At 38.9% G+C, this 23,577-nt stretch overlaps 1 protein-coding gene across 1 annotated transcript; it reads left to right on the top strand.

Moving 5' to 3' along the window:
• The first annotated feature begins 8,188 nt into the window (after positions 1–8,188).
• LOC123403918 lies at positions 8,189–19,754 on the top strand. The gene is made up of 3 exons (XM_045097830.1): positions 8,189–8,603; positions 8,850–9,076; positions 18,908–19,754. Exons 1-3 carry the CDS (start codon positions 8,336–8,338, stop codon positions 19,499–19,501), a joined length of 1,089 nt encoding a protein of 362 aa, XP_044953765.1. The 5' UTR covers positions 8,189–8,335; the 3' UTR covers positions 19,502–19,754.
• Positions 19,755–23,577: the final 3,823 nt, after the last annotated feature.

Raw genomic sequence — 23,577 nt, 5'->3', positions numbered from 1 at the left:
TTTTGTTTTGTTTTGTTTTCCTTATTTAGTTTTTTCTGTTTTCCAAATTCTTTTTCCTTTTTAGAAATTCAAACAAGTTTTTAAAAATTCGTAAAACATTTTTTGAAAGCACAATCAATTTTTGAATTCATGAACATTTCAGAAAGCCGCCAACAGTTTTCAAATATCGTGAACATTTTGTAAAAGTTGTGCACATTTTAAAATTTATGAAATTCATTAACAAACTGTAAATCATTTAAATTCGTAAACGTTTTCTAAAGTCTTGAACATTTTCCGATTTTGCAAATATCTTTTAAAAGGTGAAAACCTTTTGAATTCCCGCTTATTAATGAAAATGTGAACATCTGTTTGAAACTCTTGATTGTTTTTTCAAATTTCTGAACTTTTGAAATACACTAACATTTTTGTTTTGTTGAGAAATGCATGAACATTTTTTAAGAAATGGACCGTTTTTACATTTCAAAACATTTTCTAAACATTGCGAACTTTTTTGAATTGCGTTTTTTATATTCATGAACAATATTTCAATATGCGGAATCTTTTCAAAGATATGAACATTTTCTTAATGTGTTAACATTTTTTCTAAAAATCATGAACATTTTATGAATGTGTGAACTCATGATTTCTCGATTTTTTTAAAATAACAAATATTACTTGAATTCATATACATTCTATGTTATCTTAAACCTTTTAAGAAAAGCTTGCATTTATTTGGTAATTTGGAATTTTTTTGAATTCTTGATTTTCGTTGAACGGGAAAAGAGGAAAAGAAAAGTATATATTAAGAAACGAAATGAAGAAACCGCCTAGCGGATGGGACGGACCAGTGCCTGTAATGCACAAAATCACTAATTAAAAGTTACCCTTTACAAAACTCACGAAAGCATAAAAAGATGTAAACACAATTTTTTTTGAGAGGTACGACGGCTATTATTCGCGGACTCAAATCTATACTTCTACTAGAAGTAAAATATGTGCTCTTGGCAGAAGAAGAAAAGAAAATCTAAACCGGGCAAACCGAAAAAACAATAAATAAATAAATTTAAACATGAATATATGTTTAGAGAAATAAAAGGGAAATTCTGAGAGAGGGCCTGACACGACACTTGGCGATCGTTGAGATCCCTCAAGTGACACATTCTCAGCCCAAGAAAAATGACCTCACAGTTAGATGCTCGAGATGCGTGTTAGCTCATCACGCAGCCCATATAGAGTGGTAAGGTTGGTCCTAACGGAAGTATCATTACTAGTTCATGCATGTCACGTAGGAATTTTAATGAGGTGACAAAGAATTAAATAAAGAAAAACAATGTGTATCATATCATGATACCGTATCATATTAAATGATGTGTTATCATGTATCATGCATGACAATAAATAAACTTCACTATAATACTAACATATTATACTGTAAATTTTAAATATAGTATCATAACTTAGTATCATATGCATTATACTAGTAGATGATACTCCCATTATGACCGGACTAAACAAGAGGTCCCACGGGCATGAAATAGCATTTGCGTCTTTTTCCAGTTGACTTTATTTTTCTAGTTTTTTTTAGATAAAGTTTTCTTTCTTTTATATTTTATTAGCAAAAGAGCCCGTGCGTTGCAACGGAACAAAAAATAACACACGCTCTGAACGTAATATATTTTCACATGGCATCACATTTGTGTTGCCGACGATGACCTTAGTGCTCACACAACGAAAACGCGTTTGAATGTACAGTCACTCCGAATAAGATGAGAAATATGTTGTTTCTCCCCACGAGGTTTTCCAAAGGTGTGCATGTGTGGTTAACGATGTTTTCTTTCCTCTCAATTTGGTTTTAATTTAATGGATGTTTATTGCAATTTGTATCGTCGTCGAAAATAGAGAAAAAAAGGACCGTGCACTACAGATTAAGTTTGCACCAAAAATAATATTTAACAACTATTCAACAGCTAAAAATAACATCCTATTTAGATTCTACACAATTTTTAAATCAAATTTCATATATAACATGTTAAAATCGGACTTACGGTTTAATAGATATGGATAATTTTGTTTTAGATAAAATGTGGATTGATTAACTGAAAAGTCAGGTTTTTTTTGTTAAAACCAAAAAAAATGTTTCGGCTGACTTAAATCCGGACTGCGAATTGATTACCTGAAACATCAGGGGGCTTTCTAAAAAAATACAAAAAAAACGGTTCGTTTTCTGACTTAAATCCGGACTGCGGGTTGATTACCTGAAACATCGAGGGGTTTTCTAAAAATACAAAAAACGATTCGTTTTCTTACTTAAATCCGGACTGCGGGTTGATCTCAGGAAACGTCAAAGGTTTTTTTTTATAAAAGTGGCACGACGGACGACCGAAGCGATCGACGCTTTATTATCTACTAGGAAATATGCCGGTGCGTTGCAACGGGAGAAAAATATATATCTCATATTCACTCCATTTTAATCTCTAAAACTTCTCAATCATGAACAGTCGCCTCTAGGTGTGTTCTGTTGTTCTTTTTATTCCCTTATTATGCAATGTGATCACCATCACAAAACCGGTGGGGCCGTCTCTCCTTATATTCAATAGATATTTGAAGTGCACCATGACGCGTTTCATGGATAGGTTCCCATCTCTGAACTCTAGATATATATAAACTGGGTCTATGAACCAATTGGATGCAGAAAATTGCCTTTGTTATGGTAGGACATGGCAAGGATGGACATTCTTTAGTGCAGACTACGAGCAGAACAAAATCATATATGAGGTGTGTTTCTATTTCTGAGTTGATTTTTTACTTTTGAACAGAAACAAAAGGAATACAATATTGTATCACTATTAAATATGGACTGAAAATGTATGTACGCATTGATATTCTGATTCTCATAGCATGATTTCTACATCATGTTTTTCAAAGTTGCTGGCACGCTAGACATACTATTACAAACCCATAGAATCATGAAGATGCAATGTTGATTATTGATGACATAAGTTGGCTCTTAGTATTTTTCTTGTAGGATTTTTTCTTTTTGCAAAATCAGCGGATCAACGAATACACATATTAAAGAAGATCTGATAGATAACCAAAAGGTATTTCTCTCTATAGATATGCACAAAAGGGAGAGGAGTGGTTATTCTATGATCTGGAATGACATCATGTACTCATATAGCCTATTGGTATGAAGATCAACTTGATGTTGCTACTTAGTGTTATTAGAGACCTTCTTTGGCTATTTCAAAATACAATGGAACAGAATTCACGTTGAAACTCTAGGCTGTCCAACCGAATATATAGAAGAACAAACAGAATCATACCCGTTGTTCTCGCTATCACATGCAAGCAGTAAAAAAAATCATATAACACAAATGTGATGGGCTGGTGGCCAACCAAGTGAACAAGAACAAGCCTTTATTTCTCATGACCACTTGTTCCTGAAACACAGCAAAGGCAATGTCATATCCTTTACAACCTTGAAGACAAACCTGAAACAAAGCCATACTTCAGAAGATCCTAAAGAGAAATGAACATGGCTAGAATTACACTGACCTCTTCTTCTCAACTTTGTACCTCACCTGAGACTGTAGAGCCAAAAACCCCTTCCAAGTCTGCTCTAATACCTCATACTGATCCATTCAGTCTCACCTTAATATCATAGGACCCAAAATATTTGCTTCCCTACAAATAAAATGACGGTTCTGTAGGGGATTGTAAGGATTTTCTGAGGAATTTTTTCGGCTCGGACAAACACACAAACACCTTGTGTGCACAACATAACTGACGAGATCCACACACACGCGTGCGCATCTGAAGTTGATGGAGGGCCGTGCAGAAGGGCCGGCAAGGTCGCCAGCAACTGCAAACGACGACCGGCTGGCGGTGGCTCTAGTCGAGCGACGAGTGTGAACCCTGCGTGGTGGCGCATAGCGAGGAGCTCGGGCGCGCTGGGAAGAGGAGGAGCTGATGCGGAACGGTGTTGCAGGGTGCCGCGATCTATGGCCTGGGCCGGCGACCGGCGCGGTAGCGGATCGAGCATCGCACGGCGCGCGCCGACGCCTCTGGCGGCTAGGTCGCGAGGTGAGCGAGAGAGCAGAAGCCTATGCTCATGTCTGCTAATGTTTTTTTTCAACCCGGGATGAAACGTTTTCTCACTTTAAAAGAAGGACCGCGGGTTGAATACACAAAATGTCAGGGTAGACAATATAAAATAAAACTGGACTGCATAATTCTTGATAACTGGGTTGATGTCTTTTGATGAGAGAAATAAGCAATGTGCTGCAATAAAATTAACCCGGTCATGTGTTGGATATATGGATCGATCAATTGAGCAAGAACATGAACATATCTTAGACATGTCCAAATATGGTACTAATTAATTTCACTCTGGAGACATTGCTCTATCAGTGATTCAATCTATGGGAGAGGCTTTGAAAATGTGGAATAAACTGCAACTCATTATTTTACTTCACACTACACCACACATATATTCAGGTTTAAAAAGCATATAACATTATTAGTCATCAATATTGGAAGCATCTACACTTTGTCAGGCTCACCAAGGATACAGAAAACACTCCAGCAAGCCCTCGATATATTCCTTGATTGTATCTCGGACATAGTAATGAACAAATTCATTAGCCAATTAACTTGCGAGGTGTGAGATGGGCAATCAGGCAGAGAACAATTTAATAAGTAATGTGCAGTAGTGGTCATGACTCTCGACCATGTTCAGAGCAGAATAACATAGAAATAAAATTTCTTAGTTTTACTATAGCATTACCTCAAAAACTTGGCGACAATCCAGGAAACAGTACACGCAATAGCTGTCTGTTGCAAAAAAAAGAGGCATCATCTTTCTGTTTAATATATTCAATCTTAACACAACTGCGGTAAAGAATGGAGAAAGTGGTTGAACTTGTGATGACTGCAACTGGTAGTCGGCAACCACGCTACAAACTCTTCGATTTCACATGAATCACAAGGGTACGTGAGATCGACGGACAAAAAAACGATTTAATAAGGAGGAGACAAACCTTCTACGAAGTTACCAAGGATGAACTCGGTTGTTCTGCTGTTACGGAGTCTCCAAGCCAAGATCATAGCAAAGCTCCATGCCATGGATCTCGTAAGCATGAGTCCCTAATAGGCACAACAGATTTTCTTCCTTCCCGAGTGGAAAATAAATTAGTTAGTTACTGTATAGAAATTAAACTAATTACAACGACTACCCAGTAGCCGCCCTCCCGCTGCTCCACCCGCGGCTCCAGCCGCTCCGCCGGGACGGCCGAGGCAGACGGAGATGCGGACGACGACGACGACGACGCGGAGACGACCGCGCACTGGACGGGGCGGGCGTGGCTGGGCCCCCGCGAGCTCTAGCTCGACGGACCTTAAGTTGTCGCCGGATTCAGCCGGGAAACGGAGGGAACCGTCCATCCCCGACCTACGGTTGTTCCTGCCTCGCCGGAAGGCCGCCCCACGATGCCACAACGCCGCCCGTCACCTCGCCGGTGCTGGAGATGGAGTGTCTGGATAAGATGAGACAAAGGATCGTGATCAAAATTCTTACAAATGTAGGGGGCTTTTTGAAACAATGAATTGTTTTCTCAGATCCACTTAGGAAGGGACTACGGGTTGATTTCAACAAAACAGAAGGTTTTTTTTTTAGAAAGTACCATGACGGACGACAGAAGCGCTCCGCGCTTTATTATTAGGGAGATCCCTACTAATAAAGCACCTATTGCTTCTGTGGTACGTCATTAAAATTGCCTTTAAAATTCTCTAATATTACCCACCAATGCCACTATATAAGTTATAAAAAACGTTTTGCAGGAAATCCTTGCATGGGCCGGCCCAAGCATAGGAACCAGCTATACTACGCTATGCTCGCTGGAAAATACACAACACGCCCATTTGGGTCAGCCCATGGAAGGGGGCTATTTTTTTAGTTTTTTAGTTACTATTATTTATCTGTTCCTTTTTATTTTTTTCTAATTCAAATTAATTAAAAGTAAACTTTCGAAATTCAAAAAATTATATTTACATAAATGTTTCATAAAACATAAATTGTTTGCAAATTCAAAAATTGTTCAGGATTTTTGTAAAAATGTTTACATATTAAAATATCGTAATTTTGGAGAAAACATTCGTGAATCAAAAAAAGTCCATCATTTTGCGAAATTTCTTTAATACAAATAAAAAATGTTTGATAATTCAAAAAATGAATTATTCGCCAATTTACAAGAAAATACTTGAAAACAGTTCTTAATATAAAATATTGTTTGGAATTTTAAAAAAATGTTTATAAATAGTAAAAAAATGTTTTTGATTTTACAAATGTTCTCAAATTTGTAAAAATGTTCACAAATGATCGAGTGTATGCAGTTCAACATTAATGCTTCTGAGTCTTTCAGATTATATGCGTGAGTAAATTTTGAAGAATTAATTGAGGGTGGATCGGAATATTATAGTATATTTTAAAAAATGTTTCTTGAAATTCAGAATAATTATTTGAGTTATCAAGTTTTTTGACAACCATGATATTTTTTTTAAACCTGAATATTGTTTCAACTTGTGAATCGTGAGAAAAATTAAAAGAAGAAATATTTTCTGCATTTGTGAACAAATTTTTGAAATCATGCGATGAGATATGAACATAATGTGGTCATCGCCATTGAAGATTGTGTTTTTTTTCCGTTGCAACGCACGAGTCCTTTTGCTATTATAAAAAAACAGGCGTCCATGCATGGGCCGACCCTAACAGGTGTGCTGCATCTTTTTCCAACGCCGAAAGCGTAATATAGGAGGTGCCTACATGGGCCGGCCCAGTCCGGAGATTTTCCTGTTTGAAACGTTTTTTATGACTTATAGGTGGCATTGGTGGGTAATTTTAGTCAACTTTAAGGGCAATTTGGATGACGTACGAAAGAAGCACTATTTGCTTTATTAGTAGGTACTAGTACAAATGCCCGTGCGTTGCACCGGACGGGAAAGGAACACTACCTATTTCATGGGCCATTGATGTTCAATTTTACTAAACGTCAATGATAAGGGTTTATTAATAAAAGTTAATATTTTCATTAAAATTGGAACACTTATTTAACAATACTTACATTTTCTAAAAAAGTAACATTTCTCTAAAAACGTACTTTTCGAAACAGATTTTATCTTTACCGTACAACAACCGCCCTTCACTTTGTAAACTCATTTTCAAGAAGCAGCTCTAGTCCACGGGCAGTCACAATAGCACTGCGTTCTCTGGCCGTGCTCGGGGTCGTCTTGACGCTCTCGCAGACCGCCTCGGCCAAGCCCTGGCTCGATGACAAGTTCAACACGGACGACAATATATTCGACAATGTATTAATCCACTTGTTTACATAAACCTCGTATCAACAGTTTAGTATACATCATCGTATATTGGTTGGTTATTGTGCGCAATGGAAAATAAATAGGATGACTATGTACATATTGTAAACTTTAGCATATGATAGCTAGTAGGAATCAACATCCGCTATAGTGTCAACTCTATCTTTTGTGAGAGCATTAAACTGTTATATCTACTCAAATTAAATGGGCCAAGAAACATGTGTAATAGGCATTTTCAAAATAACCAATATAGAAAAGATATTAATTAATATTACACAGTAAGCTTTATTGTAGAAAGTAACATGCAAAATAATAGCATATTTAAAATCTTCACTTTTTTTCTGAACGTTTTTCATATATAACATGTTAGATTTAGAGTTAGGATTTAAAAGATACAAATGTTTTAAAAGCATTTGAATTTACACAAAAAACTAAAGCAATAGGAAAAATAGGGTAGTGCCGCACTCGAACTCGGGGTCTCCGACCAATGCAAGAAGATGTCGGTGCGTTAGCCACTGGGCTAGATCCATGAACGTGATGAAATTGAGGCGGGACTTTATATATACCAAATTACAACAAGCCGTTTTCCGTTTTTCAACTTAAAAAGGAAGTGCGGGTTAAATACACAAAACGTTAGGCTTTTTTTACAAAACGCAATGACGGAAGGCAGAAGCGATGTGTGTTTTATTATTAGGGGAGATAAGATACGATAAGATTTTTTGAGAAGTAGGTTCTCTACCTTTTTTATTTTGGGCGATATAATGAGTCCTTGTGCGAAGCGCGGCTGGGCCGAGGATGAACGCAGCCCGATGGAGTTCGCGTGCCTGACCTGGCAATGTATTCTACCCACTGCCCACGCTGGAAATCTAAAGAAAAAAGAAACTGCCCACGCTGTGCAGAGGAGAGGAAGATAGGGTTTCCTCGAAAAAGAGTCGGCGGCGAGAGAGGCTAGGGTTTTTAAGGTGCGTGTCATAGTGAGATTGTGATGGATTCGAAGGAGGGGAAGTCTGAGATGCAGAAGGATGCGGCGGCGACAAGCAAGGATACGGCGGCCAGGAAGAGGAAGAAAAGGGCATCTAGGATTGGAAAGAAGGCAGAGGAAGCGAGCGTGAGGAAGACGGTCAAGGAAACGCGTCGCCGGGCGCCGATACTATACGAGTCGACATATCCTGTCTTTGAAGAACATCGCCACGAGTTCAACAAATGGTGGATGGAAGATTGGGGCGATCTCATCGGTTCCATGGAGCAAAAAAGTAAGTACAACCTTCTTTATTTCCCTTTTTTATGGAATGGACATGTGTCTACTTTTCTCCGTCTCAAAATTTTTGTCTTAGGTTTGTGTAGAAATGAATGTATTTAAATGCTAAAATGTGACTAGATACATTCATATCTAGATAAATCTAAGACAAAAATTTTAGGACGGAGGGAGTATTATTTTACCACATAGTATGATAGCAATCGGAATCTCATATGCACAACTACATGTGATGCTGATGCAGCGGCTATACCCAGCGTGCGCTTCACGGATGTTGCTTCTGGCATGGCCTACGTCGACACCGCTGCCACTCTGCAGCCTTTCGAAGTCAAAATCTCACCCAAAGAGAACTCAGGTTTAACCTGGCCACTGCATGTGTATGGTTATGTCGCCGCGCGTGATTTGGTTGATTACAAGCGCAACATCATCTTCGAGCGTGAAAAGGATAACTGCCAGATAATCACTGATGAGGTTCGTGTCTTTGGCTTGCTAGCCCCTTGTTTATACTAACGTGATTACTCTTTGATCTGGTCTTCAGCTAATACTTGCATTGTTTATTAGTAGCATGTTACTTAACCTAGTAGCAAGTAGTAATCCATGTATCAACCCAGACATATTACTTGCAAAATAAAAAAGGGTACACATTTCATGTCTATCTCTTAAGATCAAAACTGATAAGCCTGATGCCTCCTCCTAGTTTGGCTTGGTTCACAGAACATCTTACCTCTTATAATGTATGTAAGAGCATCTCCAACAGCAGCGCAAAACAAGCGCCGCGTCCAAAAATATCCCATTTTAGCGTGCGCGCGACGCGGTGGGATGCTCCAGCTGGCGCGTAAAAACCGCGCGCGCGCTAAAACAAGTTGGACGCGCTGTCCATAGCCTCATCCCGCGCTGGTAATTTTGAGCGCACACTTCCGCGCGCGGCAGACTCGAGCGCGCGCGCGAACTTTCTCTCTTTCTTCTTCCTTCGCATCGCGCGCGCCGGCGCCAGCGCCCCTGCTAGCATGGACGCGCAGACCGGCACCCCGCTCACCCCGCTGTACAACCGCGAGCCCCCCGCCGCCGCCGCCGAAAACCCTAGCACGGCGAGCGTTGGCGCCGCCACCGCCGGAGCTCCGCCGACCGTCGAGGAAGATCGTCTTCGGAAGATGAGGACGAAGACGAGGAAGATGATGAATGATGTGTCTTTCATTTATATGTCTTGAACTTGTTTGCATTTTGAACTTGGTTGGATGAACTTGTGGGCATGAACTTTTATGCATCTCAACTTGTTTGTGTCAAATTCACATGTTTGCATTTTTGCACGCGCTGCTGGAGCTGCGCGCGCGCTGCATTTTAGCGCTGCGCGACGCACCAAACCAGCCGAAGCGCGCGTGGCAAATAAATTTTTTGGACGCGGCACGAAGCGCGGCTGTTGGAGATGCTCTAAGGAAATTGCACGGTAGGAAGAACTCTGGGAAATGGAGAAATGAATGAATAATAACAACAGCTCATAGCTGAGCTATGAACAGCATATGTGCCTGCCATCATCATCAGTATTTCAAATACCTAAATCACTTTGGGATTGCATTTCGAATTTAGGCAAAATACAATTGACAATAAACCTGAATTCTAGCCATTGAGGTATTAGATTAATTTGCAATTATGCTGATTAACTGTGTAATTAAAATGAATTTTTGGTTGGCTCTAACTTAAATCGTGCTCTGTTAGATTAGAGGGTATAGAGGTTGAAGTGTAACCAACTAGAATTTCACTTCTATGGTTTGTACTCTACATGTGGAATTAAAAAAAAACTGGTAACCAAATATGGATCAAACCCATAGCAATAAGTTGATGATGTTAGTTGGAGAAGTACATGTAAGACACACTTTTGGTTTGCGGAAATTACCAAGTTCTAAAAGTTTATGGTGTCTATGTCTTCTATTGTAGAAATCCTTATATGGGTATAATCTCTCGGAAATTAGCAATGGTGGACGGGCACCACTGTGCCCGTTTTCAAAAATCATATTTCCATCACGTAAAAAAAATTGAAACTTTTTGGAGACACACAAACACATGTATATTATGTATCTGTAAAATTTCAAATCATTTTACTTTCACACATGGCATACAAAAAATAACAAATATGTATTTTTAAATGGGCTTCTTTTTTTGTTATTGGGCCAAAATTTTGTTATTTTTATACAGCTTACAAATTACATTTTTTTAAAACGAAATTTCACTGGCTCGTAATGAATACATAGAAGTTTCCACAAAATTATTTTTAAATTTTTTTGAAACCTTTAAATATGTTTTTCGATTTTTTTCAATAAAAGGGCACCAAGGTGCCCGAGCACCAAAACTTCACACTCTATAATCTCTATTCTTCTTTGTGTCTGTTAGAAATTAATTAGGAAAGGGTGTCCAACCCCGAAAAGTCATGTCTATTCTATCTCTCTATTGCCAACAGGCACCTGTTCTGGAGGGATGCCTCCGAACAGGCACCTCTTCTTTGCACCTCTTCCAGATGTATATAAACTTGAGAATCAATAGAAATCAGGACTGATCGTCCATTACTTTCATTCAATCTCGTTTTACTCTAACACGTTATCAGCACGCTCTGCATCTGAGCGATTTCGAGATCGAGAAGAACAAAATATCGGCGACTGGATGCGGCCTTCGCGCCTCAGGACACAGCCGGCTGCGCCACGTCGAGCGCCCGTTTGCCCGGCCGCCTCCCTTTGCCGCGTCTCATGCCCGGCCGCCGCCCAGGACGCACCACGCCCTGCGTGAGGCCGTGGCCGTGCCCGCGCCTGGCCGCGGCAGAGCGGCGGCCCTCGCCCGCGCCTGGCCCCGGCACCGCTCGCCAGAGTCCGCCCGCGCCTGGCCGCAGAGCCCTTGCCCGCACCCGCCCGCGCCTGGCCGTGCCAGCCTCGCCGAAGCCCGCCCGCGCCTGGCCGCGGCAGCGCCACGCCCGTGACCTCTCAACCTCTCCGGCCGACGCCCAACGGTGCCACGCCTGTGGCCGCCCATCCGCGCCGACCGCCGGATTCTCCGCGCAACAACGCCCTCTACCAATAAGGGTCGTCGGCCTGGTTCCGCCCATCCAACGCGCAGCACGACGACCAAGAAGACGGCCATCGGCCGCTGCCTGACGAGGCCCTCCCTGCTCGCAGGCGCACGAGCACGGCCTCGCCATTCCCGCAAACGGCGGTGCACGAGGCAACCGACTGCGTCGTCTCCATCGTGGCTGCCCTCCGGCGTCAAGGCGCAAGGCAGGACGGCGGTGACTCCTAGCGACAGCCCTCGCCCGAGCCCGCTCGCGCCTGCGCCATGCCCAAAATCGACCGGCCTTGACCGGTCGTCGGTCCGCGACGCCGCGCCTGTGGCCGAACTGCGCGCGGCCGCGCCCGTGCCGCACCAGTGGCCGCCTCTCGTGTGCGTAGCCGCGGCGCCCATGGCCGCCCGGCCTCGTCCGGCCGCCGCCCGACGACGCCACCAGATCCCCCGCGCAATGACATCCCTGGCGCCTCCCAGGCCGGCGTGCCAAGCAGTTGCCTGGTGGTGAGAAATCCCCATCAGGGTCGTTCTGGAGAAAAAAAAAGAAGAAAAAGAAGAGAACTTTATCTCTTCGGCTATTTTCAGTTCAGCACTTGTAGTTTCTCATAATCACGAATGAGTTTCTTCAGTTCTTTATATACTATTTCTTCTAAAATTATTATTTTGTGATTGGGATTAAATTTTCTCACACAACAATATTGATGTGCGATTGAGAAAGCATATTTTTTTCTCTCGGAACAATCTCATTGCGACTGAGATTAATTTTCTCTCATAAATATTAATTCACATTGTTGAATTATCTTGCAACTTGATATAAGATCATTTGATCTAATTTGAGATCTATACAAATCAAGTTTTTCACTTGAACATCAAGTTTGCAACATCATTACTATTCGTTACAATAGTAATGTATTTCTATTGAGTACGATGTATTTCGGAATGTATGTATCCCATGTTCATTACATGTTGAGATTAATACATTTATGTGCAACTGAGATTTTCAATTTCTTGCAAATATTGATGCAAAATTCAAAGTGAATTCTTCAAATTGATGTTTTGGGATCACAAGGTAGTGTGTAGATCTACTGCTTTGCAGATTACCACCACTATTGACAAAGTGCTCTCCCACACATTTTACTAAGTCATGACATAAGGCACTACGAGTGAGTCTACTGACTTCATCATATTATACTCCCTAGTGCCGCGAGATCTACTCCATTTTGAAGATTATCTTCAAGGTGTCATATTTAGCAATTTGAGATTCACATTAATGGTTTCAAGATAACTTCTTGAAATACCCATTAATTTTGCTAAATTCATTACAACATCAACCATGATGGTCTTTAATTTACTGTAGATAAATTAATTATCTATAGTTTACCCATAGAGGTAACATATGGCTATAAGGCATCAGCCGTATTAGAATTTGCTCCTCTGAAGCAATTGTTGTTGTTCACTAAGATGATTTACTATCATAGTAATTTCATGCATGATTATTGCATGTTGAATGGTATTATCTACCAATATCAATTATTCAAACCTCATTTTGTTTGAATATGTCATAGAGAATTATGCAAATATTTGCATACTTTAAATGATTACCTTCTATTACATTGGTAAAATACATGGCAACGGAGCCTACACCACTATTTTTAATTATAGTGTCATCCATCCATCAAATGGATGCCATAATTTATAGCGAGTGTCTCAACACTTTCGCAAGGTCCACACCACATCGTGGTTGTAGTTTCATAGTGACTAACCAATGTTAAGAATGCAAGTCTGTACGTTTTGGCAGTGACTCTAAAGTCATAGAATGAAGTCCAAAACATTAGCAATAATTTAATCACATGTGTTATATTGAAGGATACACCGAGGTTCACCAAAGATCACCTTGACCATGATTGTTCTCAAACAAATCATTTATTTATAGATGCCACTTACTCCTAGAAGTAAATTAAATAAATGCATTAGCATTTTCAAGTAACGCGTGGCTCACATTTCGAAATACAGTAAGTACATGTTAGGTGAGATTATTTATTGTAAGATGATTTACGACATCAGTCGTTGTATCCACCCTAAGGTATTATTGCTACTATAACCTCACCTTCGGAATATGTGTCATGGCTATTCTCTTAATAGCTAAGTATGATCATACGTATTTCATCTCTCACCAACTTCACTTAGTTCTCAAACTAAGTACATAATGGATGAATATTTATTCACCTTGAATATTTCCCTTAAGAGAAACATGCTGCCCCGGCCACATTTGGAATGATCACCCAATAATTTTTCAAGACCTCAAGTCTATCGCAACTTACAATTTTGGTAATTATAAAATCAACTTGAAGTTGAGATCTCATGATCTGACATTTTCATATGCAGATCGGGTTGAAAAGCCCTTGATGCACTTTACATCTCCTTATGATGGTATTACCATTTTTATGGTAAAGAAACATGTTATTTCTTAAACTCATCATATTCACCCAACGGGTGCTATACCATTATTTCAAATATTTGCTAGTATTGATTAGCAAGTCACAATTCACAAAATAGAACCATGAGGAATTCAAAGTAAAGTGGAGGCTAAAGACAATCGATGTCAGAATTACCTTTTAATTGGGAATTGATCATTTTCAAATGATCACAAAGACAACTCTCTAGTTTGTCAAATGTGTGGTTACATAAATATCGTACATATGATTACCAAACCCTCAAACGTATGGTCAAACCACACCATGAATTTATTAAAAGGCAAATAAGTTTATGGTGATATTTGAAAATTTGCAAACATACGACCAGAATCTATTTTGGTAAATGATGTTCTCGAATCTTCATCAGAAGGAGAACCAAAAATATAGTGCAATAAAAGAATGATCAATTCGTTTGCACCTATGATATGTTTGCATAATTCAATTTTTTTTCAGTAATATGGGAGACCTCATGTAATATCCCGATTATTCCCAAAATATTGTTTACTTATAGTTGTACTACTATATGTAGTATAATGTCCAACATCCTATTTCTTGGACATCATGTTTGATAAATTTTGAATGTATGAATCAATTCATACTCAGTTTTGTTGCATACATAATAATTTTCTAAATCTTACAAAATATTTGGTTTTAAGCCTTACAATCCAGGTTTGGGGTTGTTTAGAAAATTATTGACAATTCTATTGGTCACAACTTAACAAGTTGCAAAATTTCCCAAATCATCAGATTTTATGTGCATCACATGTACCATAAGGGAAATTAATTTAAGGAACTCTCACCTTACAATTCTAAATGAGCCAACTCATTCTTCCTTGAACACATTCAGAAGATATGTGCATTCTCAACCATTGTGTGGCATTTTATAGATACTTTATGGTACTCATGGAAACATTTATAAAATGATTTCTAGTGTGTCTCTTGTCACACAAACCATGAATGATATAACTAAATCAATTGCTCAAATTCTCAAAGTAAGAGCAAGTTATCCTAAACAAGGGATAAATCCATTTGAATGGACAACTTTGTTGAACTCATTTCACAAGAAATATCTGATTATATATAATATTTTATGTACATACCCAAAATGGTTTAGTTCAATATCTTATCAAAGATAGTGAAATTAATAATATGACCAAACTTATAGAATCATGATTTACTAGCCTCATGCTAGACAAATACGGCATTACACACCGTAAGTATGATATAAACCATACCAACTGCATAGCATACTACTTTCCCCTTTTTAGTAATTACGTGGAAATCAACAAAGTATTTCCTATGTGCGATAATTCGGTTACATACCAATATCACCACTCCAGCATACATCAATGGGCTCTCACAGAAAATTAGGGATCTAAGTGAGGAATGACAATTTATCCGTCAATATTATTCATAGCCCGTATGCTGATTGCATCAGCAATAAGGACATTTCTGGCATTAGGGGGAGATAAGTATCACAAAGAATGCCAAGAAATAAATTAGGAATGTTATTCACATTCAGTCCTTATATCCACGTACTCAAAGAATCTGAACAAGAAGTTTAGAATCACATATTTGCAACACATTGCAAATCTGCCACATACATTTACTGATGACAAAGGTGTCACTCAATTTTATATTCCTGCAGTAAAGTGTCAGAAAGAGTGGAGGTACCTGATAAACCACTCTTCTCCCGAAATGAGAGCAAGAGGGGGAGAAATCTGACCACACGAGATATAATCTTGCATATGCTTCCGCGGAAATAGAGGAAATCAAATCCTCAACCAGTAAATGTAATTCAACATCAAGTTGAAAGACACCTCACTGGATGCTCATCATCCAAAGCCCGACATAAATGTGCACAAATGTTTTCGTGACGGGACATCGAAACACCTTGACTCCATTGTTGTAGGAAATCACAAGGAGTTAAAAGGATTAAATACATTTCCACAAATTTCATTGATTCCTTCAGAATCATATAACATAAGTCTACATTTGTCGACATATATTTCTTCTGAAAATTGTTAAAACCTTTTGGGCCCTGAACCAAAATCCATGGTAGAGTGCCTCTTGTACTCATATTGGCTCACATAAAAGGAAGCAAGTAATGAAGAATAGCACTCGCTCTACAAATGAGTGGTATTTACCACAGTAATACCTACTCCTCATAAGTATCTTCCATATGGAATACTAAAAACTTCTCATTCATAGACAAAGTCAATGAGGTGGTGAGAAAGCGAGTCTTGTAGCAAAAGGGTTCACGCAGAGACCTGACATCAAATTATGATGTAACATACCTTCTTGGTATGAGTGAAACTATGTTTCGATAATAAATACCATTGGCAGTACAAATAATATTATCCATGTAGTTAATGGATGAAGTGACTACATACTCATATGGGTTACTCATTTCAGAAATTTATAATGAAGTACCTCAAGGGCTTACAATTCCGAATCCAAAATAAATCGCAACATATATGTGTAAAATTTCAGAAGTCACTCTATGGCTTGAAGTAGTCGGCAATCATATGGTACTACCGACTAAATGAGTTCCTTCTTCAAAGGATTACTCAAAGGATGATAAATTGTTTATGTGTTAATAAAGGTATCCCAAATTTGAATTCCTTATATCACCTCAGTGTATATCGATGATTTCATCATCAATGTCTCTACAAGACCTAAACATACACAAAATCATCTCAAGACGGAAAATTTGGATTTAACCAAATTTAGCTTAAGTTTACAACTTGAGCATTCTCTCAAGAATACATATCAGTCTACATATATCCAAACATATACGAGAAGTTCAATTTGGATATATCATATCAACAAAAGACATGTATGGTCATACTACCTTTGATAAGGTACAAATCCATTCATACCTACGGGTGATAATGAAGTGATACTAGGACCTGAAGTTCTGTATATCACTAATGTCAAAGCACTCATATACTTGCAAACTACGTCAGGCCTGACACTATATTTGCTAACTTTATTCAGAGTGCAACCCCCAGCAAAAGGTATATGGTTGATATAAGTAATATCATCTTATATCTGAAGATTACAATAAATCTTGGATATTTCCATCAGGAAATAGAAGATATGACCATGATATGATGTAATGATATTGGCTCTTTATTTGATCCCAACGATGCCATATCAATGACTGAATTTGCTGGAATAGCCTTCACATGGAAGTCATATAAATGGATTTTAGTGGCTATTTCTAGTTATCATTCTAACATAATTGCTTTATCTAAAGGCATTGCAAAATATGCATAACTTAGTAGAATGGTTAACCACACTCAAAATCATGTGGTTGAGATTCATGAGAATCACATAACTTGATTTATCAAGATACTTCCACTTGTGTTACTCAATACCCATAGGTTATATGAAGAGCAATATCATAAATCACATTGCTCGGAAATTACTTAGCCTCACGGATTATAGAAAAGTGAGGAAATAATTTGCAAACAAACTACTGTTATAATCCAACAGATTATACACAATCTCATGTTCATGTCAATAGAATTGGTATGAGACATCCTTCATATTTGCAAAGTTCAGGGGGAGTAATCTCCCAAACTATAACCTATTAACAATCATCAGATTGCATATATTGTACTCTTTTTCCCTTGATGAGTTTTCCCTATTGGTTTCTCATAAAAGGTTTTTAACGAGACAATATAAACACAAGTGTCTTTATATGCTATATCATTTTCTCCTTGTATTTTTCCCATTGGGTTTTAAAGGAGTTTTCAATGGCATGTACGATTGCACTCTTTTCCCTTATGAGTTTTCTCTCAAAGTTTCTCATAATGGTTTTTAGTGAGTCAATATCTTCTCAAAGATCATATGTCATACTTTCTATTTTCCCTACCAGGGTTTTTAAAGGAAGTACTCAAGACATATTAATTGTTCTCTAAACTTATCAATGAGTTTTCGCCTTCTTCAAAGGTTTTTCTCATATGAGTTATCAAGAGACAATAATCATCATATGTTGCATCATTTTCTCCTTATTTTTCCCACTGGGTTTAAAGGAGTTTTAGCAACATATCTACTCTATTCTCCTCATATTTTTCCCACAGGGTTTTTGGGGGAGACTCTCAAGATTATCTAAGATTTCTCAAGATGGAAGATCTATATATGCAAGAAGCTTTCAACAATGAAGCATTCAAGGAACGGTGTTGTACAAGGGGGAGTGTTAGAAATTAATTAGGAAAGGGTGTCCAACCCCGAAAAGTCATGTCTATTCTATCTCTCTATTGCCAACAGGCACCTGTTCTGGAGGGATGCCTCCGAACATGCATCTCTTCTTTGCACCTCTTCCAGATGTATATAAACTTGAGAATCAATAGAAATCAGGACTGATCGTCCATTACTTTCATTCAATCTCGTTTTACTCTAACAGTGTCAACTTGGTTATCTGCTTCTTGACTCCTCTCTTGGTAAGTCACTTTTGAGTCTATTGTATCCCTTGGCCTCTCTGAGACGTGCCCTGATTTTTGTATTTGACCGTTTTCTCTTGTGAAATTAAACCTTGTTTGGAAGGAATTTATTTCCTCCTGACGTATTTTGCTAAATCAAAGTTACCCTCCGTATTTTTTCAAGCCACCGGTGTCAACTTAGGTTCTTGTAATTAAATTCCCATTATTAAATGGATTACATTTTTTCTGGACCTATTTTTTTCAAAATATAATATACTGGTTACATTCCACTTCTAGTCCTGTTAAGGTGTATATATAAGAAACAGTGGTATTTACTTGATTAATTTTCCATGCAGTTTCCGTACCTAGCACTGACTGGTCCTGCACGTGCTGTTGTGCTTCTTGATCCTGTGTACTTTGAGATTGACCTCAAAGTGAAAGGAATCGGGCAATCTGAGGATCAAGACCTAATCTTCATAGCTAGTTCGTTCACTAATCCTTTCCCGGATGAGTCAGCCCTGTTTAAGCGTACCTTCAAGGGCAAGATCAGCACAGTTGAGTTGACATTTGGCCAAATTAGTAAGTCAGTAGAGGCCGCAGTCAGTATGCAAGTCGTCCATGGGTCATGGCCAGATGGTTTCCGTGGTTGTTTTGCTGCAAAAACTGCTAGTATAAACGACCTGACAATTGGGTTGCTTGTGATTGGTGATAATGGGTTGACTCTTGCTGACGATGGCACGATCAAGCTACAACGCCATGTTGTTTGTGCCGAAATTACAAACGGAGAGTATCTGGAAGTTTCTGTCGGTGCATATGGTGTTGGTGGGCAACGATTTGACGGCACTCTATATTTTACACCTCAGGAACGCGGTAGACTCAATGGTGCACTTCATGTTGGTACATGTGAGATTGAGGTCACTGTAACCTGGTCCCTTATCATGTCGTTCTAGAAGCAATCTGACTTCACATGTGAGATTGAGGTCACTGTAGCCTGGTCCCTTAGCATGCCTTTCTAGAAGCAATCCGACTTCACATGTGAGATTGAGGTCACTGTAACCTGGTCCCTTATCATGTCGTTCTAGAAGCAATCTGACTTCACTTGTGTCTGGGCGAGTTGACCCTCCTGTACAAGTTCAATATGTTTGAAGTGTTATGTTTTCTCAATGTAATGACAATATGTTTTAATTAATATGGTTGCATGTATGGACAAAAAGTTCAGTATTTTGTGATACTCCCTCCATTCCCTTATACAAGGTCATTATGAAAAATACGTTTTTGCCTCTATATAAGGCCACCAACAGTAATCGAGGCAACATTAATGATGTTTTCTCATACTAGCAACTTGTTTAATAATTGCATGCATGTATTCATAATGATAGTTGGCTATTTTCTTCTCACTCATTCGTTGCATGCATGTAGCATATTAATGATTCCGGTTAACGAAAAGAAAACTTGACTTTTCAACCGGTCATTAAATTTTGCCTTGATACTTGCAATATGAGTTTGTGGCCTTGTATAAGGAAATGGAGGGAGTAAACCAATTGATTATAATGATTATTGCTACAGCTAATTAGTTGGTTCGGCTTCTGCTGCACTACTAGCAGGCAAAAGGCGCGCGCCGTCTTGATTAGCTTGTACTCCCTCTGTTCCTAAATATAAGTCTTTTTAAAGATTTCATTATGAACTAAATGTGGATATATGTTGACATACTTTAGAGTATAGATTCATTTATTTTACTCCGTACGTAGTCTCTCGTGTAATATCTATAAGACTTATATTTAGAAACGGAGGGAGTATCAGCAAGGATAGTGGCAAGCTCACGTACCTTTTAAAATAAGAATATGTTCATGAAACCAGCTTTAGTTCTGAAATAAGAATCTGTTCATGAAACCAGCTTTAGTTCCCCTTACCTGACGTATGATGACAGACGTTCGTCAGACTGATGGGGCACCGTTGATGCCTTTTTCATCTCACGGCCAAGGCTGCCTCCAAAATCCTTTAATTCATTTCAAAAAAAGCCTGATATTTTCTCCACATCTTCACCCATAAATCCCTCCCGTAATAATGTCACCTGCCATAAACTCACCTCTTTCCTCGTCCCAATCTCTAGCCTTGTGTGCGTGCGACTGACTACACCAGTGAGCCGTCCCATCCGGTCGTTGCATCCCGCATACCTACCCACGACGCACAAGACCAGCGAGCTTGCAACCCCATTGCCGCCCCGGCCATCTACAATTGATTTCTCCACCGCGGTGGAGTTTTGTCTCGATGGAGAAATATTGCTGGAGTCGTCACCTCCCCCCTCTGAAGGTGCCATCCTCAATTCCTCATCTCGCCTAGTGTCGATTCTGGGAAACCTTGAGATAGCCCTCTCTGATTTCTAATGTATATGTATTTTCTTAGTGTTGTTTGATTTGTCCGCTCCATTGTGTATTTGTATGATTGGATCATGTTTTTTCCACTCCATTGTACTGTATGACTGAATCAAAGTAATACATCTGAATTTGGTATATACATGCACACGTGCTTCCAAATTCTGGGATCAATATCAGTGGCAGGATGTCCATTGGCCTTTTCACCATTGGGCTCTTTATGTACGGAGATGTAGAGGGCACAACCAAACATAGTCCATACAATCCTCACCCAACCTTGGTCGTGACAAGCCTTATGATATAGAAAGTGTTTTGAGATTGCATCCATACCATGCTTCCAGCTTTCTATGCTTTATACATATAATACTGCATTGTCGGTCTTTACTGTTGCTTCATACGTACCATGGCAATGCTTTTACTCTGGTAGAGTTTGCTTCATACATATAAAACTCTGCTTTCACATTCTGGTTATTTTTGTCTCGGCTCTATTTCAAACATGTGCTTGTAGGTGTTATATTTCTACTTAAACGACAACTAAATCACGATTCCTAAATTTCACATGTATTATGGACAAGATGCGTGTCACCCTCTTCTTTTGTCTTAATTTGAATGATTATGCAGTGATCTTCTGTATCCCATTATAAGATGTCCTTCCACTATGTAGATTTACGTTGAGATTGCATAAAGGTGACACATCCAATTTACGTGATTCATTTGTATATTCGTATTGTAAAATGAACTTCATACACACGATAGTTATACTACTTCATTGTGTACGGTTTGCTTCATCTACTTCACGCTTATGCTTCCACATTAATTATATTCATTTGGCTTCATTTCCATGTTTCATATTGTTTCGTAGGTGTCACATTTGTATTCGAATGAAACTACTCATGATTTCACAATTTCTATGTAGGGCTAACTTGAGAGGAAGATCATGCTTTACCGAGTGTGAGCATGCCACAACCATCGATGGTGGGCAAGGCGTGTAATGTGAGATCAAGTATCTCAGTGCCCAATGTTTTGCCATCATTTTGCAAGCAACATAGCAACACACATGGGTTATCGAAGATCAAGGGTATCATCCCCTCGATGGTGCCGGCCTCCTCGCTGCTCTCGCTGGACTCTTATGGCTCACGATATCGATACCCGCTTAGCAGGGATGGAATAGGATGGTACCATAGCAGCGGTGCGACGTAGTAGGCAGGTAGTGTACATGCTATGTATAGAGAAATTAAGTCTCTAGGAAGCCAAAAATCTGCAACCATAACATATGGAATCATACTTGAAAAAGGAAGAACACGACATGATGCTTGGAGAGAAAAATGGACCATGGACTATGAAGCATATTGTCCAAGTATCTACATGATTGCTTTGTTGTTTACACAACCATGATAAATTGGTAATGCTTGGGAACTACTTTGTTCATGCTTCACCATTTGTCAACCATGTTTGCGATGGCTCGGTACGACATAAAATGCATCTCTATCCATTTGACATGATATATTTCCTGGAAAATACCACGTGCTTGGTTAATTACGATAGTATGTGGAACTTGGTACTACATTTCTCATGCTTCAACATGATAAAACTATGCTTGAAACAAAACCATATGTGCTTCATAGTCATGGCATAAAAGAAATAATGATAATGGTTGGAGAAAAATGCGACCATAAAATATGAAGCATGCATTGTACTGTTGGAAGCATATATTTAGGATATGGTGGAAACAAGTATGAAATACATGGAAGCATCGTACATATATGGAAACTCATGCGATTATATGGACATGGAGGGGATATCGGAAGCATATATGGAAGAAGCGTATTGTAGCAAGTGAATATTATGGAAATAAAAATTTGCATGAATTTGCTATTATTATCCATCTCCACTGTTACTCAACATCTTTTGCTTGATTTTTGGGTGTAATAACTTGAGGAACAAAAATACATGGAAACAAAGGTGGACCCAAGTTCAAATTCTAACCATCCTTGATTTTTGGGCGCAATTAATTCTACGAAGCAGATTACAAGGAAACTGTCAAGAAAAGGACCCACACTTCTCCTAATCTAACGATTGAAGCAATCTCATCATACGGTGTTGGGCTGGTCTGATGCGAGGCTAGGGATCAGTAGTCTGATCCCTAGTGGTGCACATTCCTAAATATACCTCTTTTTAGAGGTTTTACTAGAGAACTGTATACGAACGCATATAGACATACTTTAGAGTACAAATTTACTCATACTTTAGAGGTTTTGTAAGAAGCTTAACTTGAACGTTACAAAGCAAAGATTGTGAACTATCTAGCAAAAGATGACCCGCACATTACAAAACAATGGGGTAATATCATGTCTGATTTTTGCATTATAAACAGGGACACCACCTGTAATGTTAGTTATCACTTGTGCTCCCTTGAATTTAGTACTGTAGTACAAATCTTAATATAGCATTAATGGACGGTTCTGTAACCAAAAAAACTTTGGACAAAAGAGTTTCTGGATGGTAATCAATTTGAAGAAATTCTCATGGCAGAGGATATGGAAAGAAGGGAGGGGAGATTTAAACAAAGGAAAACCATTAGATACATTGAAACTGAGAGATCGGGAAAATGTTGAAGAAAAATGTCAAGACGCCCCAACTCTTCAAGGTAACCA

Source organism: Hordeum vulgare, chromosome 6H (assembly GCF_904849725.1).
Source record: "Hordeum vulgare subsp. vulgare chromosome 6H, MorexV3_pseudomolecules_assembly, whole genome shotgun sequence".
NCBI lineage: Eukaryota > Viridiplantae > Streptophyta > Magnoliopsida > Poales > Poaceae > Hordeum > Hordeum vulgare.
The sequence above is the reverse complement of the archived record's forward strand: the minus strand, read 5'-3'. Positions and strand labels throughout refer to the sequence as shown.

Bases quoted from the DNA above. Each gene is read 5' to 3' on its own strand.
- LOC123403918 (XM_045097830.1), top strand. From the start codon at position 8,336: ATGGATTCGAAGGAGGGGAAGTCTGAGATGCAGAAGGATGCGGCGGCG. The intron at 8,604-8,849 runs GTAAGTACAACC...ATGCTGATGCAG, and splicing joins CGGTTCCATGGAGCAAAAAA to CGGCTATACCCAGCGTGCGC. The intron at 9,077-18,907 runs GTTCGTGTCTTT...TTTTCCATGCAG, and splicing joins GCCAGATAATCACTGATGAG to TTTCCGTACCTAGCACTGAC.